This window comes from Scleropages formosus, chromosome 3 (genome assembly GCF_900964775.1).
Source record: "Scleropages formosus chromosome 3, fSclFor1.1, whole genome shotgun sequence".
In the NCBI taxonomy this organism is placed as follows: domain Eukaryota; kingdom Metazoa; phylum Chordata; class Actinopteri; order Osteoglossiformes; family Osteoglossidae; genus Scleropages; species Scleropages formosus.
The window spans coordinates 20,426,944-20,452,518 of record NC_041808.1 but is presented as its reverse complement, the minus strand read 5'-3'; the positions used below and the strand labels follow the sequence as shown (position 1 = coordinate 20,452,518).

At 40.1% G+C, this 25,575-nt stretch overlaps 1 protein-coding gene across 2 annotated transcripts in view; it reads left to right on the top strand.

The window, feature by feature from the left end:
• ntng1b (netrin g1b) overlaps positions 1-23,301 on the top strand; it is an 82,923-nt gene extending 59,622 nt beyond the window's left edge. The window contains exons 5-8 of one of the 2 annotated variants that reach the window (XM_018753320.2): positions 2,844-2,853; positions 10,006-10,173; positions 14,507-14,641; positions 22,995-23,301. In XM_018753320.2, the coding sequence (XP_018608836.1) occupies positions 2,844-2,853; positions 10,006-10,173; positions 14,507-14,641; positions 22,995-23,257 (576 nt within the window). In that variant the 3' untranslated portion in view covers positions 23,258-23,301. Of the gene's footprint in view, positions 1-2,843; positions 2,854-4,047; positions 4,075-6,575; positions 6,621-10,005; positions 10,174-14,506; positions 14,642-22,994 lie in introns of both variants that reach the window. The other variant, XM_018753322.2, reaches the window with a different exon arrangement.
• The last annotated feature ends 2,274 nt before the right edge of the window (positions 23,302-25,575 follow it).

Here is a 25,575-nt window from a genome sequence, read left to right as displayed (position 1 = left end):
TTATGCTGTAATCAGCACTTTCTGAGTCATCTTCACTTTTCTTCCTTCATTCCATCCTACCTTTTCTAATTATATGGCACACTATTCATGCTCGCAGGGTGTTGTTTACAGAATGTGTCTGGTTATTTGCAGCCAGAATTGTTTTTATTTTCCTCTGCCAGCAGTTTTTTCATTCAGAGTTTTTGGTTATTTTATTCCTATTTTCTTTGTATTTTTTTTTCACGGTTATGTCCGTTTTACAACTATATATAGGCCTATGCCTCATTTTAAATTATTCTTTGCCTCTGTTTTTCATTTTGAGAATATCTACTGTTTACACTTCAATGAGGAAATCTTAATACAAATTCTTACTCAGCTGACCTCCTTTTATTTAAAAAGGTTGTGCTGGTTATTTGGTTCAGGTGAGAAATGCTTATGAATCATGCGGTAATTATTTTAGTTCCACGCATAACACTCACACCAAGATCCCCTGGTAATCGCACATATTGTTGCTGGCGCTTGACACTGTCTCGACCTGAAATTTGAGGATGGATGGCTTAAGGGTAGGGAAAGCTGGCCACATAATTATTGCTTTCCTCTGGAAAAGAGATTGACCAGATAGGCTTTTCCAGATAGAGCAGGTTCATGAGACCCTGTGAAGGTCAGAATATGACTTGGTTAGAGATCACCTTGAGCCTGCTGGACAGTTGTTAAGTGCCATGAAAGGGCACAGCTTCAAGCCATCGTACAACTTAGCAATGACGCACCAAGCCAGCAAAAGTACAGCAGTGGATTCTACAAGCCTAGTGACACCTCACTGGAGTGCGTCCGCTAAGTCCGGTTAATGTGCAGGATGTGCTTTAAAAAATTGTGTAAGTAATTGCAGATTTTCTAGTGATGTATTAAAATTATTGTATACATTCTTGAATGAATCACCAGCAGAAACATTCTCAAGTTAAAAAAAACAGCATTTTTAATTTTTTTTCTAATTAAAATTATGAATAGCTCTGGCTCACAGTGACGTAAAGACAAAATCCGTAAACAGAGAAATTGTGAATACATCCACACACATAAACCAAAGGGCTTAGGGTGAAAAAGCTGCAATATTTCACAGGTGTGATCAAGTAGCACTAACTAGTAAGTTCCAGAAGGATCTTCAGACATCTTCAGAGTTCTTCTAAAAAGACGTGAAAATGTTTATTTTTCTAGTGGAGGAAAATTAAACATGTTATGGGCTTAATTTTCTTCATGTGCTTCAGCTGGAGGCAGAGATGGAGGTGCTTCAGATGGAACGTCAGGTGCAGACCATTACAATAAAAGGATCGTTTCCTTGACAAGTATGTGAGAGTAATGAATGCATTCAAAAAATGACAGTTATAAATGTTATGAAAAAGTATTGGCAAAATCATAAGAAACTACTTTTTAGCAGTATCTTGCAACTCCCAGCAAGATCTTCCCGTAATTAGGAGTCTCATTTGGTGAGTTGTTTTTTTGGGGTACCTCCTAACACAGTATTTTTTGTTTCATCTGAAGCTTTCATTACTTAGTCTTGACTGAGCTATCGATAGAATGTATAATCTATATCAATAATTCCAGTATTTTAAAAACCACTTTAATTGAAGTCTCATGTTTTAGTTGTTACATTTGTTAGACAGTGAAAATACAAGTAAAGACTGAATTTCTCAACAACAGTTGTTATTTCAAATAAGGTTATTACAGGAATTAAAATGTTACACCTAAATTACATAGTCATCAAACAATTAAGCAACATTATGATTTATTAATCCTAATTTAGTAAGTCATTCAGTTTTTTTTTGGTTATTCATAGAAATAAACACATTTTACTTTTGCAAATGAAAGTCCACTACCTTTCTTCAACAAATAACAGTAGTGTTTCATTGTTACTCACACACTATTGATAACTGCTTACCCATTGCAGGGTTGTGATGGTCCAGAGCTGATCCTGGAAGCATGGGGCTCTATGCTAAGTAGGATACACCCTGGATGGGGCACCAGTCCATTGCAGGGTAGCACCACACATACTCATGCAGTCACATACATGGAACAAAGGAAGCTGCCACATGAAAGCAACAGAAAACGGCGGTGATGCTATATTCATATAATAAAGTTAAATAAAATCTTTACCTGCTGGCCTGTGACATCATGTGTACTTCTTGCCTGAAAAAAAATGTTTGGTTCATCTGAGCGAAGCTTGAATTATGAATTTTGTACCATACCATGTCAGTATAGCAAATTATTCATTTACTTTTTGTTCACAACCGTTCTCAGTGGCAATCTATATGAGTTTCAGACAGGTATGGTGGGATTATGTGTATTAATACTGCTCAACTTTGATTAGTTACACAGGATTGTGACGTGTAGAGATACCCACAGAGCTGAACTAATGTCCTGTAGGCTGCTTCCAATTTATGTAAATTGTTGTGGCGTCTCCAGAGGGGTCACATCCACGTTGCTGTAAATGACTTTGTTGTGATTGCTTTGTTGTATCTGGATGGAAGGTTTCAATTCGAAAGAAAATTCCATGAAAATCAAACATATGCAGCTTCGGTGTTGTTGCGTGTCAGCCCCAGTGCTGATCGCTTTATGAGACCAGAATGCTGCAATCGTTGTAGAGTAAGTTTCATATCACGTTTCATAATCTTGCACTTGATGTTATCACTAAATTGTTAATGAAAACTGTCTGTCTCTCTGTCTGTAACTTCTAATAAAACTTTCTCGTGCTTTGATGTTTGCGTCTACTGCCTGACTCTGAATGTTTTCGCTTGATGAGTGGCACAAACAAGTAGCACTGTTGTCTCACAATACCTGGGTGGTGTGAGGACATGGGTTTGATCCTTACTTAGTCAGTGGGGAGTCTGCATGTTCTAAATGGTTTCAAATGACTCTAACTTGCCCATTGTGAGTGTGTGTTTCACTGGGATGTAAATGAGTGGACTCATTGTATGTAACGTGTCCAGCATTGTAAGTCACTTTGGGTGAAGATGTGTGGGCTGAGACTTCCAGTGAACTACACAGAGTTGACCAGAAGTCTTCTAAATGAATAAATATAAATGATGGTGTTACCCTCAGAGTACCTGACATTTGTTTATTTATTTAGTTGCTAAAGGTTTATGAATTCCTACATTTTCCTTGGCGTGGTTGAGTGTATCAGCAAACACAAAAGTGCAGCTTTCTCACAGGCACCGGTTACTTTCCTTTCCAAAGGCCATAAATTTGGTACTTAACTATCCCTGTCAAGCAGGTATCAGAAAGAGAGATTAGCTCAGGCAGGTGGTATCGATTGAGCGCGGGCAGTGGAGGCCAGCCTCTCAGATGATGGTAGTAGTAAAGGGCCCTTCTGGGGGAAGCAAAAGAACGATGGTGAGTCCCTGAATTCCCGAGAGCTGCGACTACCTGTTTGGTACCCACTCCAGTGCCCGCGAAAGCCCCCGTTCCTCCTGAAGATGCAATCAACTTCCAGGATTTATTTTAGTATCAGATGTCTTAACATGCCTTTAGTGCCCTTGAGCGTGTTCCTTCGTGTACTGTTATAAATTCTTTGATACTAATTAGTTTTCCTTAGTGTACATCCAACAAATGTTTCTCAAGTTCAGATTCAGGCGTCAGGTGGTGTAGTGGTAACAGCTGCTGCCTCTGGGTAAAAAGGTTGCAGGTTCAACTGCTGCCTTGTGCTCTAATACCCTTTAGCAAGGTACTTACTCTAAATTGTTCCGGTAAAAATTACCCATCTGTTTAAATGTGTAAATCATTGTAAGAAGCTTAATGTTGCATGTTGCTTTCGAGAGAAAAAGTCAGCTAAATGAATGAATGTAAACTAGGACTACTGAAACAGTATTAAAGGATGTTATTATACTTCATAGCACTACTTACTCTTCGCCTTTACCTTGTAACTCTTTTCCTGTTCTTCTACACGTCATGTAAACCAGTGACGTACTGAAACCGTTATTTGCGTGATTTCATCATTCTCTACTAAAAGTGATTTTTCACAGCTAAAAAGTATGCTACTGACCTGTAGTCATTAAGTCTTCTTCTGTCTCTTTCTTTCAGGTATTCCCAGTAGCCTTGGTCCAGTTAGTAAGTAAAAAAAACCCAAATCAATGTGCTGGAAGATTCACTTGACTTGAAAGGACCTACTGTCCTCTCTGCATCAAATGTTCATTTCTGGTTTATTGTGGTGTTTCAATAATGGTCACAGCACCTCACCCCATATGGTTTAAGTGAAAGGGCAAAGAGCAGGTCTGTGGTGTTTAAAAAGAGCATACATACACTTGACCAAAGATGACTTTCCACTCTGAGGCACAACTGTGTTTATAGTAAGGCTGAGGAACACAAGGTTCTATAAGTGTTGTACCTGTCAATAGGCACTCTGGATCTAATCAAAAGTTGAGCGGCTGGGAAACTGACACAGTCTCACTCCAGCTGACATGGTGCATCTCCAGAGCATTCCTGAAAGCCACTGTTTACTATTTTATTCATATTAGAAGCCATCACTCTGCATTTGCATTATAAATAGTGGGATACGAATATGTAGTGTATAATACTTTAATACTTTCCCCCAAATACCTTGAAATGATAATGCTGATTCTTTGATTTTCTGGATTATTTGCTGTAATGTGCCAAAAATGGAAGAAATCTGCACACACAGTACCAGAAATGAGCATTGCATGAAGTGGGCTTTCAAACATGCACTTGTTGTTGCTCTTGCTTTTACATGCATGGATTGCACCGTGTGTTTTTGGCATGTTCACCACACCATCATGCCTGGCATCCTGGGTCATTTGCATTCCCCATTCTTAATGAGGAGTCTCGGCGCAAGGAAGGACACGCGGCCAGAGACATGCAGCAATCCTGGAGCCGCTTTCTACATGGCTCAGACGTGCCCAGTCTGGGGTCATGGGATCCTACCCACATTCTCTAAAAGCGTGAGCTGGAGGGTTTACAGGAAACAAGCTGTCACTTCCGTCTGCACATATCAAATGAAAAACATGAACAACTTTACAAAATAAAAATGGAACAGTGTTATGTCTTAGAGCTTAGAAACTTCCACCAAACCCTAAACAGTATATAATGGGTTGGAATATTTTTCCCTTCGCTTAATATGAAAGCAAATCTTTGTTCAGTGAATTTTTATATACATTAATTGCCTAATACTGTCAACAGAGTCAAATTCGAGCAAACCAAAGGTTGCTTTCCACTACTGGAATGCTATTGATTAAGTGATTGAAATCTGACCATAGTCTCTGAACCTCTCCTGGTTTATTTCACAAAATAATTAGCTGAATATACTATAGCCCCTAATGTATATGGGAGCTAAAGTTTTCTTCTGCTTAGCTTATTGGGGTCAATATTTCCTTTTAGCTCGGAGAAATAAACAGAAAATCTCGTGGCTCTTCTGGCTTGCAGTCAGTTACAGTTACAGTTATTGCACAATGTTACTGTTTATATGTGAGTGGTGTTTCCTTTATATTATGCAGTGCCCTCGTTTTCCTCCCATTGCTTTAACGTTCGAGATTTCCATTAAGGCTTTTATTTACTCCTACACATCATACGACAATGGCATTGATGAAAGGCATTCCTAAAATACTCTTCCAGTAATAGTGCTGGAGCTTGAAGCGAGAACCAAAAGGTGACTGGCCAGAAGCACACCAAGAGCTCAGAGATGCTCATAGGCCATCTGATGGTACACCAGAGCAACTGAGGTACCGACAATTTACTTCTCTGAAGCAAGCAGGAAAAGAGTCATTCGAAAATCAGTCACAAATATTCTCCACCATATTCCGGTAGAAATGTTAAGCAGATAATACCTGTAGGTTGCTCCCCTGTGTAACATTATTGAAATTCTCTCCCACACACAACTTCGAAGTCAGTGACAAAGAAGCACAAAATGCCTGAACAGTGATTTTCTGTTGCTGGGTGGGGTAGAGGGTGAGAGACGGTTGGGCGTGAATAATAATCGTCAAAGTTTTCTGCTGCCACTTCTGCCCAGCATTTGAAATTCCCATCTCCGGCTTCTACCACCGCTATTTCCACCGAGGAAATACAAAAATTGTATGTAATTATGAGGTGATGCAATACAGCCACGGCCCCTAGTCCTGACACCGACACTGGTATTGTTTTTAATCCTCGCTTGAAAACAAAGCATAATTTAACACAGATGGCACATTTCTTCGGATGAATTTGTAACGCATCAGAACAGCATTACAGGTTCTTTAGCAAATTATAGTTGGCAGCATCCAGACATATTGGTACACTAAAATCCCCATTTGTTTTATAACTGTATAGTTATGAAACCAGTGCACATCTGTTGTGATGATTACCAATGCATGAGGAAACCCATAAAGCTGCCCAAATTACATACAATGTGTCTGCTCCTGGTTTCCGGCCCTCTGCATCGGTTGCTCGTCTTTGTTAGGCTTGGCCATCATACATGTATGTGCAAGAGCATTTTGACCAACCAAAGCCAGGAATGTGTGTACAGCAGATGTCTGTGTCTACCCCAACCTGCCCCGGGAGCTGAACCATCTTCGCTCGGCCGGTGCTTTGAATAACTCCCGATTTCTCCCGATTTCACACAGTTCGCCCGAATGTATCCTCCCTAGGGGTCGCAAACCGAAATCAAGGTAGGATATGTGGAACCAGAGTATGGTTTTTGTACGACAAATGACAAGACAAATGATATCACTGTGGGATTGAGTGTAGTCTGGTTAAAACATGTGTCATAGTAGGAGAAGCTCTAAGTTCAGGGAAGTACGTGCAGTAAACGGGAAGATGCTCCAGCGGAAGTGGCGTGAAGTATCCGTACAGTGACACACCTGTACAGTCGACCCAGCATGTGTTCTCGGCGGGGACCGGGCTCCCCATGATGAGCGCATCCTCCAGTTGTAGCAGCCCTAGATTTCGCCACCATTTTAATTGGTCTCTCTCCTGCCGTGTGGCTCCACCGCACACCCTCTAGGTAGAAAGCAGGGAGGACATGTTGTCCCAGGGCTCTCGTGTCTCCTAGTCGTGACTTTATTCGGTGCCTTCTGTAGACGCACTGTGGAAGTCTCCTGCAGCTGGCTGACATTTCAGCTCTTCCTGTTAAGAGGAGCTTTTTCCAGAAAGGGAAAAATCACAGGCAAGGAGTTGTGCTATTATTTCAGCGGCTGACATCGAAGCTGTCTTGGGCCGGCGTCCGAGGCCCAGGGGCTCCCCGCAGGCCCTGTGTGGGGTACTTGTGAAGCAGACAGGCATGTGGGAAGTCTCGTGACACGCACCCATTCTTCACTGGCCACCGACTGTCAGCCCACAGTTTTAATTGCGCTGGTACAAGAAGCAGAGAAATCGAGAACAGCCAGCACGGTGTCGATGTTGCTGGAAGAACAGGAGTGTATTTTTAACATACATCATTTTTGCAAGGGGTGCCTGAACTTGAAACAAGGCTTATGACATACAATGGAGGAGCATCTTTTTTACGGCTGGAATAGGACTATGCGGAGACCTCCGATTGTAGCGTTACAAATGTTCAGCCGAGTGACTGCATGCAGCCTGAGGCCTCTTAAGGGTTCTCTACAAGTTCCACATTTATCACTCCTGGATTCTGGGATCACTAACTGCTGCGTAAGATTGTCGTGCTTGAAATTAAGGGACGACGAAAGAAGTTTGCGTTTTCCCACTTTCGGCAAGTGAACGCATGAATTAAACCGCACTATCTTCCGAGTTCAGCGGTTGCGCAAGCTAATTTGAAGTCGGTAAATCTTTTTATAGGTCCCACAGCTGAGTAAATGGCCGTTTGGGCTGAATCCAAACAGAACCACATGCACATACGTATGCATGCGCGCAATGGGTCACCTGAGGGGTACGAAGGCAGAGACTTGGGAGCCCAAACTCATGGTCCAGTGGTTTTGTTGTTTCTTTAGCATGCAATTAGTTGGACATAACGGCATTATTTCCTCTGCTTAATGAGGACCTTGCTGGTTTTGTATTATCTGGTTGACACCATTTGCTTTCCTCCGCTGTCCTATTTGTATAGAAGATGGGTCAGAATTGGAAGTGCCCTCAACCACCCGTTCACGTATAGGACCCGATACTACCCATGTACATAGAATACCCCTAAGTACCCTTCACACACAGTACCCCCAAAATGCCATACTCATGCCTCTCTCTTCATGTGCGATGTGGGTCTTTCCTACACACCCCAGCTGTCTGCTTGTTCTTAGACAGCTTCTGCATTGTTTCAGAAAGAACTGTGTACTATATGTAGTAACAGTCCAGTTTTCCCCTTTTTGGTGCTAATCAGCACCTGTTGCAGCAAACACATTCCACTATTTGTACGAGTCTAAATATATCAATGAGCAGATTTCAGTGCTTATTAATATATTATGCATCTATGATAATTTCAGTCTTATCTTCAGTTCATTGTCTCTCCCTCAAAGCGTAAGCATCTATTAGCATATGTGTGCATGCTGAAGTCTTTGTTTCATTTGTTCAGTTTTTATTTAAAAATTTAAAATACAAGGGTTTCTGCGGAAGAATTTGCTTTTCGTTTTTCATTTCCAAAAAGCTTTGCTTAGAGTAACATTTTTCTGTTACCGAAAAGCAGACAAAGACAAAAGTGGACTATTTGCTGTCTAATACTTAAACTCTGCTTTGGATCCAAAGTGTAGCGGTTGTGAGGGTCGTGTGGCTGTGATCTGATGAGCTGTGGATTTTAATCCTTGCTTGGAGAGTGTCACTGGATATTTTAAAGAGGTCTTTCCGTTGAACTTTCTATGTCGGTGAATGTGATGTAGTAATTTGGGTTTAATGTTACTGGTTCGCTTTATAGTAAATTGAGGTTAATAACATAGCAGGCAGTTTTCAGAAGTGCCTGGACAAGAATAACAATGGGGATGTCAGGCATTAACCAAAAAAGACAAGCGCCAGGTATGTACTTTTTGTTTCTTGGTGTTATTCAGTAAGTTAAAATAGGTATTCCAGTGCTTCCTTGTGTAAACTAATATCACCTGTAGAATTAGCGTAGCGTACAGTTAAAATGAATAACACCCAACTTTCTTCTTGTATTGCATCACATTACTGGCAGATGTTGCTGGAAGTTGAAAAGCTTGAAAACTTGTCTGAAATTGTAATTTTATATTCTTTACTAAGGCATGTACATCTATATGTGCTTGAGAAAATTGTTGGGTTATGAGCATCAGAAAGTACCATGGAGAACCACAGAACGACATCTAACAAAAACGTCATGCAACAGCCCCCTCAGAGAAGTGATACAATGAGAGCCTGTCTCAACCTGTCAGAAATTCTATCTGCCCTCACATTATGCCACCACGCAAAAGTGTGTTAGTGTTTTCAGCTGCTACAACCAGCTGCGTCAACATACTGCTTTTGCTTCACAGCGTTCATTGGTGAGTTTTGGCCCACGCTCTAAAATGGCATCCAGTACTCAGCCTTAAAAACACAACGATGACATCAGGATGTAAAGAACTGTGCAAAATTTCTATCAAACTTTCTTTTGACAGTGGTACACCCATGAATCCAAAATGCATAAATGTTATTGCTGAATAGTTATGTACATCCCAGATGGACCCACTCAGACAAGGTGTTCTAGTGCACTATAGTTCCAGCGCCAGGATCCAGACGTATGACAGACACCCCCAATGACTCCACAGAGCCATGAAGGACTCTCTGCGCTAACTTAAAAACAGACGGATAAACTGACACGTAAATGTATGTCGCCCGCCAAGGTTAAATATTACATCATCTATTTAATTTGGCTCATTTTATCTCATCTTAATGCTGCTTCTGCTCCCTTGCCATCCATTGCGCTGTTCTAGAGGTAAAATGCTTCTCTTCCCAGCATCATGCAGCCCATGACTCCAAGGTGATTAGCCACCTGACATCACATGACTGATGCCCACCTCCAGCCCCTCGCCATGGATTTGCCCCTCCATCTTGGCCGCACGTGCGATGCGCTCTCTGCCTTGTATGGTGTATGCTCCGTATGCCATGTCTGTTCTTCTTTGCAAGACTGCGAATGCCACGGACACTCCAACCGCTGCAGCTACATCGAGCTGCTAAACACGGTCATTTGCGTGAGCTGTAAGCACAACACTAGGGGGCAGCACTGCCAGCTCTGCAAGCTGGGCTACTACAGAAACGTCTCAGCAGGGCTGGATGATGAGAATGTTTGCGTAGGTCAGTTTTATCATCACAGTGGGTACTGCATTAACTTTCTGCCGCTCATCCGCTATCTGTGTGGTCACTACATTTTAATGTTTTTAATTAGTGTTTTTTTTTATTTTTTTTTATTTTCCTGCTGTGGCTTGGTCACTGTGAAGCCCATACCCATTATTGTCACTTGTGCCCCCGAACATATTTACCAAGGTCCCATCAAAGAATAAAAATATATGAAAGCATCTGCGTGTTTCGCAGATGTCAGACACGGCATCCATACACTGCAAAACGTCTGCAGCTTTCGTTCCAATAGCAGCTATCAAGCCCTGAGGCCTCCTTTCCTCTACATCCACAGGTTAACGTAAAAAGTGATTTTCCTCCTCACACTTATTTTGTTTTGCAAACTCACGGCACGTTCTAGACACAATTTAAGCACTGTTCACAGAGCAAAAATATAGCTTATTGAAACTGATTTAGTGGCTATTTTACAATAATTTAGAATTCAGCAGTTAATATATTTACGGATAATATTTAACAATTTATCAATATTATCTTTAATAATAAACATTATTTGTGCAACCTATCACACATCAGAATGCAGCTCAAAGTAATTCACAATGGACAATTTGTTTTACAGCTACAAATGAAATAAAAACTAGTAGCTTAGGTCATGACAATAAAAATAAAAATGAAAAGTTGAAAGTAGAGAATGAAACAATGAAAACCACTACTCGTGTAACAGTGGTGCAATAGTCAAGAGCACATTTGGAGGACCCCCAGCTGCTACCCCCTTGCAGCTAACAGTTAAAATGATTTCTGTTGCACACAGTGCTGTCTCACTTGAGGCAGTAAGTGATGGCAAAGTGCTCAGACTAACTTCTCGCTGAGCATCCGCTACATGTCCTGAGACTGAGCGAGTGCCTTCAGCTGTTAATGCTTTGCCCAAAGACAAAACTGCCATTCCAGTTTTGCTCAGAGATGCCGACATGCTGTTGAGCAGATGTGTCTCCTGGGTGGCTCTGGAGAGGTCACAGTAAAAATGGACACTTATCTTCATGACATCAAGGCTGTGAAACTTGTCATGGCCGCAGATGTAAATGTGCAGCCGCAAACACAAGAGAAAGGTATGCCTTTCCCATCCAGTGATTATGAGGGCCCTGTCAGTTCCAGCATTTGTCTTTAGGGTTGGGGGTCTTCACGTGTAAGTACTCTTATTGCTATAAAGTCAAAAGAGCTGTTCAACTGAAATGCTTCTGGGAAACAATTAACTCTAATACCCATTTTGTTTTCTTGAAAAGCGGTAGTGGCATTTTTTAATATTCTAATTATTTATTCATTTATGCAAATATTTGTAAAGTTGTGAAATTAACATTGACATTAACATCATAATCATAAGAGCCTTCAGCATAACTAATTCTGTAGGGTCATTTTGTAATACCATATTTCAGTTGTATGTAAATTAACATGCCATGCTGATTCTCAAGTGATATTTACATTCATTAATACCTGAAAAATGTATCTATTTACATTTACATTTACATGTATTAATTTAGCAGGCGCTTTTCACAAAAGCAACATACAACTCAGAGAAAAATACCATGAGTGCATTATATAAAAAGAAGGAGAGATTTGGATGCAGACACGTGATTCTGGAGTACAGTCAATCTGTCACATACCACCATATGGACCAGTATACAGTATCACACGAGGAGATGCATAAAGATTTACCTATCTATTGTCAGACAGAAAATTTGAATGTAACAGTCACACCAGGAAACAAGCACAATCATATTTGATGTTGTCGTTTTCCTTATATATGTATTTCCATGTAAATCACTCCATTTTTCATTTTTCTCTATTTTTCCTACTTTTGTCAGCAGAATTTTCAAAGGCCAAACTTGGTAACCAAGTGTAAAAAGGGTGTCGTACAGCCCTACTAATTTTGTTGAATTATTACTCTAATTGATTTGAACTAAACTCTGTTGAGTTCAACTACAGATAGAATTGAATTACAAAGCAATCACTGGCAATGACTCTAGAAGCTTCCGCGCGCTGTGTAGAATTCAGAATTGAAGTCACTGTCACATCTCAGACAAGGGGATCATCTCTCCAGGCCCTTGCTATCTTTGGAGATGGGAAATATGTGTGTTCCATTAAGACAGATCTCAAACCTGTTCGCAACAGTGTAATTATAAACCTAACTGTGTAATTATAAACCTAACTATACTTTAAAAATGCTTCAAATAGCAACATCCTTTAATATAGATAGAGGGAACAGATATTAATAGGAAATGATCATTCCGCTTCACTCAGGCCAAGTCAATGATTTTACTCAGCTGATGAGGAGGATCTCCTGTGATGCAGCTGGCAATGGGCAGTAATGCAATGAAGAAAGCAGAAAATGGCCTGCAGATTTTGATTTTATTTGAGGTGCTTAGCCTTGGACCTTTAAAAGTCTTCTTGTGCAAAGAAACATTGAGTTTAAAGATTTATGGAAATTTTTCTAAATCATAAACACTTTGGAAGTGTTTATACATTTAGTTCACAGCTGAAATGTATAAACATTTCCAAAATGTTTATGACTTCTAAAAAAACTGAAATGAGAGATTAAAGATCAAGAACACTTGTAACTGTATATGGAATCAGTGAACAGGGGCAACATAAGGTAAACTAGCATTTTTAAAATTCTTCATAGTCGAGAAAAACACTGATAAGAAGGTTATATTTATTTTCAACATTTGATTCTACTTTGATATTTACTTGATGTAGTTAAACAAATTATGATGAAGATTAGTACATGTCACTATACATTAATTATAAGCCTTAATACATGCATTAATCAGTCATTTTTTCTGAAAAACAAAACTGTAGCACCACCATGTAACAATAAATGGTACAGATTAATAACATTTTTTCTGTTTAACTTTTGAGTGGAAACACGCTAAGGATTAACAAAAAATAATAATTTCAATGAAAACTCCTCCCTCAGCCTCTTAAGTGTCACACTGGTGTACTTAGAAGAGATAGATATTTTCAAAAATGCCAAACACACAAGGGAGCTGTCAATTATGCAAAACCATATGGGAGTCTTCTCCACCAATCAGGGATGACCACATGGGAAAGGAAGAGGAGGGACTTGCAAGATGTAATATCTTGATGGTATGACCATCAGTTGTTGTCAACGATGGTGGAAGCAAAACCTCTCTGTGGATCAATAGCTTTACCGAGGGAGTTCTGCCAAGGTCAAGGATGTATTGGTTTTTACGGCTGCTCTCATACAAATAAGCAAACATCCCAAGGGGTTCGTTGCAAAAATAATTTTCAGTGTAGATGCTATCGACAAGTATATGACAACATTTTTAAACAAATTACATGTGGAACCATCTGTAAATTATACAAAATTTAGAAATGAATGACACCCAGAAAACTTACAATATCCAGCCTAACGCCGCAACAACACTTTGCTACACTTTTTATAGGTTTCAGAAATAAGAGATGCACTTGAACATGAACATGAAGTTGAACCATTTAGTCCAATTGCACTAAAATTTGTTTTAAATCACTCATTCCCGAGTATGACAAAGTCAGTGTATAAACAGAAACAGAGAAGCTTTTCTTTCAGGCTATGAGTGGTAACTGATTTTGAAAGTTCCCATAACCCTTTCGGCTGATTTGCTGCAAACTTTTATAATCCAGTATCAAACACTCAGTGCGCACAACACTGTGATTTAACAGATATAATTTAGGTGGTGTCAGTATTCTTTAAGAAGACATCGACATTTTAAGAAATCGTCTCTGAAAAGAAATAGAATTGCAGTAAAGTCAGTTTTACTTTGCAGGTTTTGTTTCCTCAGAGAGAGAGGTTTCATTATGATGCATTTTTAGTCTCTTTGTTCCAAAGCTATGTTAAAACTGCAGTATGGAAAATGCAGTGGCGAGCATGCACAGTGTATCAACGTGTTGACAAAATTAGTAGGGCTACTGAATAAGGAAAAATTGAAGCAGCAATTACATTTGGTTACCATAGTTTGCAGATGTCTTGCAAAATGAGGTGCCCTTTTATTACCAGGAGAAACATAAAACAGTTAGTGTTTTTTGTGTATCTTACTACACATCCCTCATGAACACAATTCTGTCCATCCCAAAGAGCATCTCATCTTCTTTAAAACACCCAGTTAATAGAATGTTTTTATGTCACATCTGCAATAATAAACAGCACGGCTGCTTGAAGCAAGTGCTTTTTTTAAGAACAGCAATAATAAAATCCCAAAAAAGAGATTTTAAGGCACTGATTCAGTCTGTGGTGTGGCGAGGGTGTGTGCACAGTGTGTTTGTGTGTGTCTTGTCTCTGCAGACTGCAGATGTGACCCCTTTGGGTCGCACAGCGATCACTGTAACGCCACGGGCTTTTGTAAATGTAAAGAGGGAGCGACGGGCGCTAAGTGCCAGGAATGTTTGCCGGGGTACTTGTGGAGCAATGGCTGTAAAAGTGAGTAGAGGCCCACTCCTGCTCCATCATCATCCTCGCCTCCCTCCCCTCCAGCTCCTCACACCATCCATGCAGCAGATATAGGCTTGTGATGTAGCCCGTGTTTCTTGTCTAGGTCTTCATTGTCCTTGTGCGCTGCTTTAATGGCTGGGAGCTCAGACGTTATCCTTCACAAATTGTTTAGGCTTGTATCCCATACTCGGCTGAAGCCGGACAACTGTCCTTGCATCCCGTTAAGCTGAGCTGAAAGTACGGCAGTGCATTCGGCAATTTGGCTCAGTGCTCGACATCAAATGCTGTCCTATTTCTCAGCTGCCTTTGTTTTCCGCACTGAGCTAAAGCATTTTTACTCTTTATGTTGTGTACATGTATACTTGTATATATCAAAGACAGAAGTACTGAAAGGTAAACTCTGTGTGCCATTTGCTGTTAGATATGTATCCAGGTTTTCGAAAAAAAATCATATGTAACCTGGTTTAAGAACGTATGTGCAAAATCTACAAAAAATATTCACCCCCCCCCTTTCGACTTTTTAACATTCCATTGCTTTACAACACTGAATCATAGTGGATTTAATTAGGTTTTTTGACACAGCAGAAAAATGCACCTTAATTTTATTTTAGTGCCTTTGAAATTCTCTTAGATCCCTTCCCGATTGGTACTTTTCAAGAAACTTTTATCACTGATTTTTTAGACTTATCCTTTGCCTTTATGATGCTGTCTTATGAAGAAAACTGACTAACCAACTGTGGGACCTTGCATTGACACATATATTTATCCTTAAAGCACATAAATCACTGGAACTGCACACAACAGATCTCCTTTCGACATAAGTGATTTCTAAAAACAACTGGCTGCTCCACAGCTGATTTGGGTGTGTCACTGTAAAGGTGATGAAAACTCGTGTACACAGTTACTTTATGACTTACATTCGTAATTAAATGAAAACTGATTCATAGAAATGTGTTTTAATTTTGATATTAAAGAGCATTTTTCTGATGATCTGGCCCAAGAAAAGCCTAATTAAACCAATTGTGGTTCAGTGTTGTAAAACAATAAAAGACTGAAAAGTCTGGGGATAATACACTTCATATGTGCTGTATTTATGTAACCATTTGGTATTTGAGTTGTTTTATATAAAATTTTAATTACTTGGTCAGTGGAGACCCGCCATTTACAAATTCTATTCAGAAGGACTTGTGCTTCAGACAAATAGAATGAACAAAAGGTTATGTGTGTAAGGCTTTGTGCTGTGTATGTGTCACCCTCAGTGTGTTCCATCCCAGCCCACTGAATTGGGCAAAATATGCTGGCTAATTATTCATAAGCTTTTTAACCTCAATTTGCTTGTCCTCTCCCTCATGAGATGCATGCTTTACTCCTCAGCATGCCAGGTCCAAGGGCCCCAGCAGGGCCACGCTCTGGATGCATTTGGCTTTTTATGAAGGAAATGCAAAACGAGGGCTTGTGAAAGCAGGGCACCGCACTACCAGTAATGCACTGATTGGAAAGCCATTTCTACATCCAGCAATGAGGTGCCGCTTGGCACCCCATCACGCTAACACTGTTTGAGGTATGCAGTCATAATTGAATAGTGAGGCGGCTCCATGGACACGGAAAAGGGCCATGCCATGGCTTCCCCCCAAAACCAAGCCGAGCAGGCCATGTACAGGAGCAAGATGCTCTTACTGCAGCTGCTAGCTTTCCTTCATCCTGAATGGACCCCAGGACCAGGTCTTCACTTTCACCAGTTTAAAGTCAGGGCCAAACATTCCAGAATAGTAAAGGATATTAAAGAATTTTTCATTTCTCCTGAAGCTAAGAACTCAAAGGCAAAGGCCACGATCTTGGCTGTCAAAACTGATTCTTTACTTGGTCCCCTCCTGTGTAGTCCGTATGGTACAGCCTGGTAAGATATGACTCTTAAAATGAGCTTCATTATTAAAGTTAGTGATTTGATAACAATCCTGACTGTGTTCTATATATCTATAAAAATGACATTTATCTGGAGAGGAGATTAATCTGTATACTGATTGAAATATGCAATTAAAACCAAAATCACTGGTCAAACAAAGATTTTTATTGTGTGTCTCAGCAAATATTGTCCTTTTCAAATGAAGAAAATGTAGTAAATCCCGAGTCATTTTATTTGGACGGTCTACTGTATTAGTTTTGGAGAATTTGGCTGATGGTTAAAATAATTATTTCAGCCTTTGCATTGGGTATTGTTAAGGCATTCTGGAAAACTTTCTTCATTCCACCCGAATACTACTTAACTTCTTAGCTCAGGTCACTGACCTTTAAAAGAAAACTTCAGAATGTTCCTATATGTTTACTTTCTTTTTTATAAACTGTGCTGTGTCACAGCAACAGAAAGAAACAGTATACCAAGAAACTGCAAATATGTCTACATACATAAAAGTAGAAAGTCAGAAGGCTGCATTAACTGATGTGTTCTAGAAGGGTGTCCACACGTTGTAGAATTCCTTTCAATTGCCATGAAGAGCAAATGTTAATTTTTTAAGCAGAAGACATTTAAACACTTGTCACCTACACATTCATAAACGGACTTCAGGTAGGTAACATACTAATAAAATAAACTTTCCTGCTAAGTACATAAGATTAATCAGCCTACGTTGCATAACTTCATCAAAAAAAAGAATCTGGGTTGTGGTTTAAGTGGAAATAGAGAGGAAGAAATCAAATTTTTTGCCAAAGGTTTTTTGAATGGTTGTTTGCTTTAACAATGATTTTGCTGGCTATAATTTTGTGTACTGAAAAATTATATAGTTTAGTTTATAGTGTTATTTAGTACAGACGGTCCCAGACTTACGATGGTCCGACTTATGATTTTTCAACTTTACGATGGTGAGCTGCCGATAGACATTCAGTAGAAACCATACTTCGAACTTTGAATTCTTATTTTTTTTCAGGCAAGCGATATGCAGCTCGATACTCTCTCGTGATGCTGGGCAGCGGCAGCAATCCACATCTCCCAGTCTGCCATGCTGTCGCTATACAGATACCCTCTGTATCTACATTGTGTTTTGTGCATCAGTAATGTCACAGAAATGCCCATCTGTGTCTCCTGCTACTGGCGGGAAGAAGAAGAGGAGGGCAATTACCCTTGAGGAGAAACTCAAGATAATTGCCCAGCACGAAGGCGGCAAGCCTGTAATGGCCATCGCACGTATGCTAGGATATGATGTTCAGTAGGTCAGGTGTATTAAATGCATTTTCGATTTACAATGAGTTTATCAGAACATAACCCCATTGTAAGTCGGGGACCGTCTGTATAGTCTGTATAGTATGTTTTCTCATGCTAGCTTTGGAATTCATCACATTACCATGTCTCAGTATGAGCCTTTTCTAGGCATCTCATATGGTTCAGAAGTCCATTTTTTTACCCGTCGCTTTTACAGTATGTGAAAAGGGTCTGCAGAATCCACCAGAGTGGAACATACAGGTTGTTGCAATGATAATTAATTTTATTTGTCTGATTTTATTTATAATCATGATTAATTTAAACTAAAGTCCTTGTATATTTGTGGAAATCCAGACTGAGAGGATCACGTTCACAATGTATAAATTGGCTATAGTGGAGCCTGTGACCATTTCCTAAGGTATGCAGCTGGTAGAAACACAATACAATCATTATATGGCAGAGGTAATAATATTGTAAAATGTTCAGTAAATGATGGATTGCATTCCCTCTTTGTTTCTGTGGCGGGTAGGGTATTGGGTTAAGGAAGTCTGTTGTGGAGATGAGGGACTTAAGGATATGGTGCTGCCTATTGTAGGGTTAGGTGATGGGAAGTATGGAGTTGGGAGGTAGGTGGTCAGGAGGATGGAGGTAGCATGTGGACATTTGGTCAGTATTTGCTCACACAGCATGAGATGTTACATGTGTAATGTTTTCATGTTCTCATTGAATCCTCCATATTAATATATATAAATAGCAAAGAAATGTGAAAAGAAGCAGGCCTTCAGTCCATCTTTTCAAGAAATGTGACATGAATCCTTACTAACTGCTCCATGACTAATTTATTGTTACATGGAAACCAGTGAACCAGCACTAGATGTTCTCTATAAATCACTGAGATTTCTGCATTTGGAACAACTAACTATAGCAAGTCATTATCAGCAAAAAGTTGAAAGTCTGCATGAATGGGGTACAAAGTGCAGTTTCTGCATTTATGTTCTTAAATGATACCAGAAACTTTTGTCTATAAATTTGCATACACATACACACACATACACACATACACACACATTGTTTGAAGCCGCTTGTCCCAAGCGGAGTCACAGCAAGCCAGAACCTAACCCAGCAACACAGGGCGCAGGGCTGGGTGGGGGACACACCCAGGACGGGACGCCAGTCCATTGCAGGGCACCCCAAGCAGGACTTGAACCCCAGACCCACCGGAAAGTAGGACCTGTCCAAACCCGCTGCGCCACCATGCCCACCCCCCCAAATTTGCATATAGCAAATTACATTTTCGTAATTCAGAAACAATCTTGTTCATGGATATATATATGTGGTACTAACACTGGCCATTGTGTGACAATACTGAGCTCTTATTATTGATCCCTTGCAGCCACTTGTTAACTGTGCCACATAAAAATTGAGGCTTTATTTTTCATGCCATTGTTGGTATGGAGGATTGACACATTTTTTTTTAGTACTTTGATCGCAAACCTTAAATCTGATGGGTGGCTGATCTCCAGACATTAGCTTTCATAAAAAGAAAAGACTAAATGGAATACAATATAAAAAAGATTATTCTCATGACTGGTACTTTTTTGCAGGTGTATCATTACTTCAGTCAATCATCAGTCATGTAGATTTAATGGCTTTAATCAAAGTAATCATAACACGCATCAGAAGTGCTTACCAGCCCGAAAAACAATCTGTGTCTGTCTTCTGACAGAATGTTTCTGAATAATGAATGCATCATTCATAACACTCCACTGACTTTTAACAGTATTTGACCACTGCACCACAGAGGAAGAAATAGTTTTCAGGTTCATTTCAGGCACCGATGAAGCTGCACTTAGTGTGGGCATGACAGCATTAGCTATAGGTGCAGTACTGAGATGGATACTTAACAACCCCACCGCATACCATGTACTTTCTCCCAGTCCTATTCCCTACCTCCACCTTCCAAACCCATATGAACATGTTGTCTGTGGGATTCTTGCCCTAGAATTGCTGTTTCCACTTTTATTTTCCAACTCCTATGGCTATTCTTACTAGTACCAGTACTAAAGGTGCTCATACTATTGCTGTTTCCATCTGCATCAGATACTTCTCCTCTTTTTGTACTTTAGAGGCAGAATCAGGATGTCTGCATCACTGTTACAAATGAGGAAGGCAAGGAGCCCTTCCTGCTGCCAATTCTTCTTGCTCACACTGCCCCCCCCCATGCATGATGCCACGTGCAATCAAAGCAAGGGCCACCGGGTGACCCATCTGTCAGTTGGGTGTCAAGCCCTCCAAACGAGCTGCATCCTCCACTCCCCACCCCACCCCACCCCCACCCCCACCCTCCCCACAATCCTAAAGGTCCGGTATGCGCCAGTCTCTGGTTCCACTACTTCAGCGGGAAGTTCATTGACGTCCCTCGCAGAGATCAGTCCTCCCCATCTTCAAGCAGTGATGAGCACGCTGCCTATCACCAGGAGCCTGAACATTGAGATTCAGCACAGTAGCACAACGAAGGCACTGCTTCACAGCAGCATGCAGGGATCGACTGCGCCCGTGATTCATGAGGAGATCAATGTGCCTGTTGTCTGAATACCAAAACACCTTCATTTATTAAAATGTAGTCTAATGGCCTTGTTTGACACGTTAACACAAAAGCCAAATCCTGACAAGCAGACTCAGTGATGTTTTCTGGAAAGTCTAACAGGGACAGAACAAACATTATGAATCCATAAAATCTAATGTTTATACGTAGTAACTAAGGCAAAGGTTCTTTGTGGACAAGTATTTTCAGACAAAAATGGTATCATAAATTCAGGACATTTCAACATCACCAATTCCACTGAGATTATTTTATCGCCGCAGTTGTATAAATATATACATTACGCCTTTCAATGAATGTTTCTCCAGAGTGATTTAATATTTCTCTATGGCTGCTATCTCGATACAGGCATTAATGTAGGCTAGGGTGAGTTAAACCACATCCCGGTGAGTGTACTGTCTACAGAAGTGTTCCCGGCTGTGCGCGAAGGGTCCACCCTGCATTTCTGAGTAGCAAGATGGCGCGCACATGCTGATTTGCTTTTGTTAAGGGAGGGATCTCGGGTAGCTGGCCACAGGGGGAGGCCGCAGGGGACGGGGGGCTTCGCTCTAACAAGCGATTACTGGCGAGAGAGACTGAGATTGAATTTGATGTCCTCGGGAAGAGCACTCTCCCCAACACGGCGCTCGTTCCTCCTTCTTTCCCTCTGATCATTCGCTTCACCGCTGAGCTATTTCGTTTCTATCCCAAATCCCCACGGTGTGACGAAAATAGTGCGGCAAGGTCTTCGTGCGGTCATCATCATAAACAACCACAAAAAAATGAGACGCAAGTATATACGCGCCCAATGCACAAAGTCAGTGGTGGTTCGCTAAACTTCTATTTACTCTGACCACTACTTACTGCAAATACTTCACAATAAAGAACAGTTAAATGGATTTTTTCCAAGTTTCCTTTAAACTTTTTTTTATGTTTTTGTTTATTTTCTACTTTGTGTGATTTTCTATTTGCCAGATTTTTTAAAGATATTGTGTGTACACACACGTGCACACACACACTCATATATATTTATATAAAGTCAGGGAATGAAAGTGGCCCTGGATTTGAGGCCCCTGAATAAATTGGCTTTTGAATTTACTAAATCTTATTTGGCTGGGGAATTTCATATGGTTCCATGATTTATTTAATGGCATGATGTATCCTGGTTATTAATACCAGCAGAAAATGACACATAACAGATGAGAATCGAGCATTGGAGTCTTTAAATTAGAGAAGAGCAGCTATAGGATTGAGCAGAATTTTGAGTTGAAAGCATAGCCATCATGTAATTAATTGCTGACATGATGATCAAGTGCAAATGCTGAGCTAATTAATAATTAAAACATGCTCATAACTTCATGTTCCACAGAAACTTCTACTTGCAGAAGATGGGTTCTTCTGGCCATTGCTATTAGTCAAAACTGACATATTTGGGATTTCATTTAGCATGAGTTTTAAAATGTCTGTCAGTCCCCGAAGCAGATATCATGCAATCTGGTTTCCTCTTGGAATTACACTTATAGCACAGATACTGTAAGTCCATACATTTACAGAGTAGTAGCAGAGTTATGCATTAATGGTTTGAACTTTGACTGTATACGAAATAGATAGGCCACAGAAAAAGCAAACTTTTTGCAAACATTTCTACGAATTGTTATGCGTGCAGGCAGCACGTGACAGGGTGGTTACAGCTGCTGCCTTTGGACTTGAAAGACCCAGGGTCAAATCCCACATTTTGCTGTAGTACCCTTGAAAAGGTGCTTACCTTGAAATGACAGAGTAAAAGTTGCCCAAATGCATAAATGTGAATCATAGCATTCTAAGTTGCTTTGAGAATAATGTCAAATAAATAAATATAAATATCTGCTGTTTTTCTCAACGAGTCAAATGGCAGCAGATCTTTTCAGCTGCTTCCATCAATTATTAATGTTTCAGCTTCAAAGTTGACACAGGCTAACATGCACATGGGATTTTGTTATGTAGGAGGGAAATAATCAGTTTTCTGCTTGTATATTACTTTTTACAGCTTTTGGGTTTGTGGTGCTTGCAGGCCTCACAATGGGTTTTTAACAGGACCACCATACAAAAGGTCTCAGAATTTCACAATCCCCATAGTGCAATCTATGGGTTTGTTCACTGCGGAGTATTTGCTCATGAAATTAGAAATGATATCACAGGACGATCGGTTTTGAAACATTGCTATTTAGTCATCGATAAGATGTCATGTTCTTTAGTGTCCGTTTTCATTTTGAAGTAATGGCACAGTATCTGGCAAGCAATAATAATCAGCAGTCGTTATGGATTTTAGATGGTCATTTTTTGATAAAACCGATAAAATCATTCTGAGCGTTAAAAAGTATTATAAAAAGTATTGTATGTAAAGTATTATATTGCACTGATTCATGTGAAATTTATGTTACTTCAGACAATGTAATGCATTCAATAAGTTCTTGCTTTATTTGTACGGAATGCTAGGAAATCCTGTATTTCTTGTTGAAGGTGTGATGTTTCTGCTCAGATGCTCACCTCTCCTCTCCTGTGCTTTTTGACCACCCACCCTTCCACAGCTCGAGTGTGTGACAACATGATGCTTCGCTGTCAGAATGGCGGTGTATGCCACGGTAACGTACGCTGCCAGTGCCCTTCTGGCTTCACGGGCCTACTCTGCGAGAAGCCACGGTGCGAGAGCCAGCCGGGAGGCTGCGGTGGTGGAGGCTCTACCTCGAGCCGTGCAGCTCTCCTCTCGACCCTCTCCTTCGGACACCTGTTGCTGCTGTGCCTGCTGGCCTCCGCCCTGCTGCCGGGGATCTGCCCACACGCGACACTCTGAGGCCGGGAGGCCACCAAGAGGAGAAAAAACGGACAACGTCACGGACGGGACACTCGCCGCCCGTAAGGAACGTCCTGGAGAGAATGCAAGCTTTCGTTTAAAACTAATAGAGTCGACCTTATTCACAATGTCAAAAAAGAGACCTTATGAAACAATCAAGCGTTCGCTGCGGAAAAGCTGAAAAGCCGAAAATTTGTCAGGCGGGGCTGCCGGAAACCTGTGACCTTTACACTAGCCGTTCTGGATTCAGACCTGGTGAGACCTGTCACGCACATGGCAGCTGTGAAGCTCCATCGCAACGCAACGCTGGCTACTGACACTTTGGCAGGCAGCTGTGCGAGCCTTTCTGGCTCTGCGGGCAGCGGACGCACCCGGTCCGCACGGACCACCTCATCGATGGAAGAAACGCAAATTGGTGACCGATACATTCAGTTAAGTACAGCAAGAATAAAAATGAGAAGCGTTCTTTGCTGTCGGTGCATTGTGGATATAAGGAAAACCCATGTAGACCGCCACTACCTTCCCCATCCTCTCTTCCCACTCTTCTGTCCCCTCGGTGCTCTTCCTTGTGCTTTTGTGAACCTTCTTCTCTAACCTCTGTCAGTTGAAAGGTTTTTCTGTCCAATGTTAGTGACTCACACGTGTAATGAACACCCCCGCCCCCCCAGTGTAAACGCTACTCAAACCACTCATATGTTCCAGTATTTCTTAGAGGCAATGCATCCATGGCGATGCCAACGCGCTCACCTGAATGGAAAAGTTGTTATAGAACCATAAGTGTATTTAATTTTTGTACAAAATGTTATTTTCATGACAAAGAGGGTAAAAAAGAGAATACATAGAGTTTTTCTTATTATTGCCGGTTGTGTGAGGCGACGTGATATATTTAATCAAAATGGACAAAAAGAAAAGAAAAATGTTTTATTTTTCTTTTTATTTATTTGTGCAAAGTTTTCTTTTTATTGGCAACATGCTGGCATCAAAGAATATAAGTTTACATATATACTGGAGTGTAATAAGATTCCACCAAAGGACATTCTTATTGTTTCCTTGCTGCTTTAACACTGGAAAATGTAAAAGAATAAAAAAGGAAAAAGAAGCAATTTGTTTTTTTTTTGTTCACTATATTTTTCATGGCACATTAATTCGTAAAACATTCAATTACCCATTTCCACATCAAATTATTTGTTGCACTTGCATAATGTATAATACATACCATGCCCTTTGTTATAGACTAAATGTACTGTATAAAAATACTCTATACATCAACTTGTGTGCAGGCATTGGAGATAGATATTTTAAATTTTATTATGCAAATTTAAAGAAATGGCGCAGAAATGTTCATGAATGATAATACTTTTCTGGTATGTACAGTATATTTGGACATTAAAAAACCTATGCCTATATTTTGGGTTTTATTGACTGCACATCACAATTTAGTTTTCTTGTTTCACACGTATTGTGAAAAATTCATTTCTGTTGGATGAACCACAAAGCAAAACTGACAGAATGATCCACACTTGTTAACCTTCCATATAGAGTGGTTCACCACTATATGTAATTGTCCTCCATACGTTGTTTTGCGTATGGTTTGTGACCATATGCCACTAAAAGATCCATTCACCCAGAGATGGGTCATTAAATCGAAAGTTACAAAAAAGTATTTTAAAAATATTTTCATTTTTAAAAGTGACAGCTTTGCATGATTCTAAAAGATGTTTTTGAAGAATACTGAAGTGGTATATACCTTTACAGTACAGTACTGTATATGTTTTGTAAAATAATGAAAGTCATGTCTGTTTTATTGCTTCCAGTAACTGCTGCATTCCATGCACTGTGCCCCATAATATATCTCCAGCATCCTCCATATGATAACTGTAAAAATCATTTAAAATAATTTTGGTATTCAGTTTTAAATATTGATTGCATTTGGGTACAGATTGATGATGACCAGGGAAAATTAGAAAAGTTTGTATTAATGACATTTCCCTTATTACTAATAGGGGAAAAAAAAATCCCACTATATGCTATTTTCTTTTTTCAGTCCCTTTCAGCACCATTATAGCATAGATCTTCTCTATCCATTGCAGAAAAATAGAGATAAAATAAAAAAATTATGTTTGTTTTTGTATTTTCAATTAACTATTTATTGTTCTTATACATCAGACCACAAAGAATAACTGAAATATAACAAAGCTGCGAGTATTTATTGACTAAAAATCACTTGTTTAAAAATGAAAAGGAAAAGCAAAGAGAAAAGGCAAGATCATTTTCAGCAGCTCTCGCAGCACCGTTTTCAAGACTAATTGCTGTTGCCT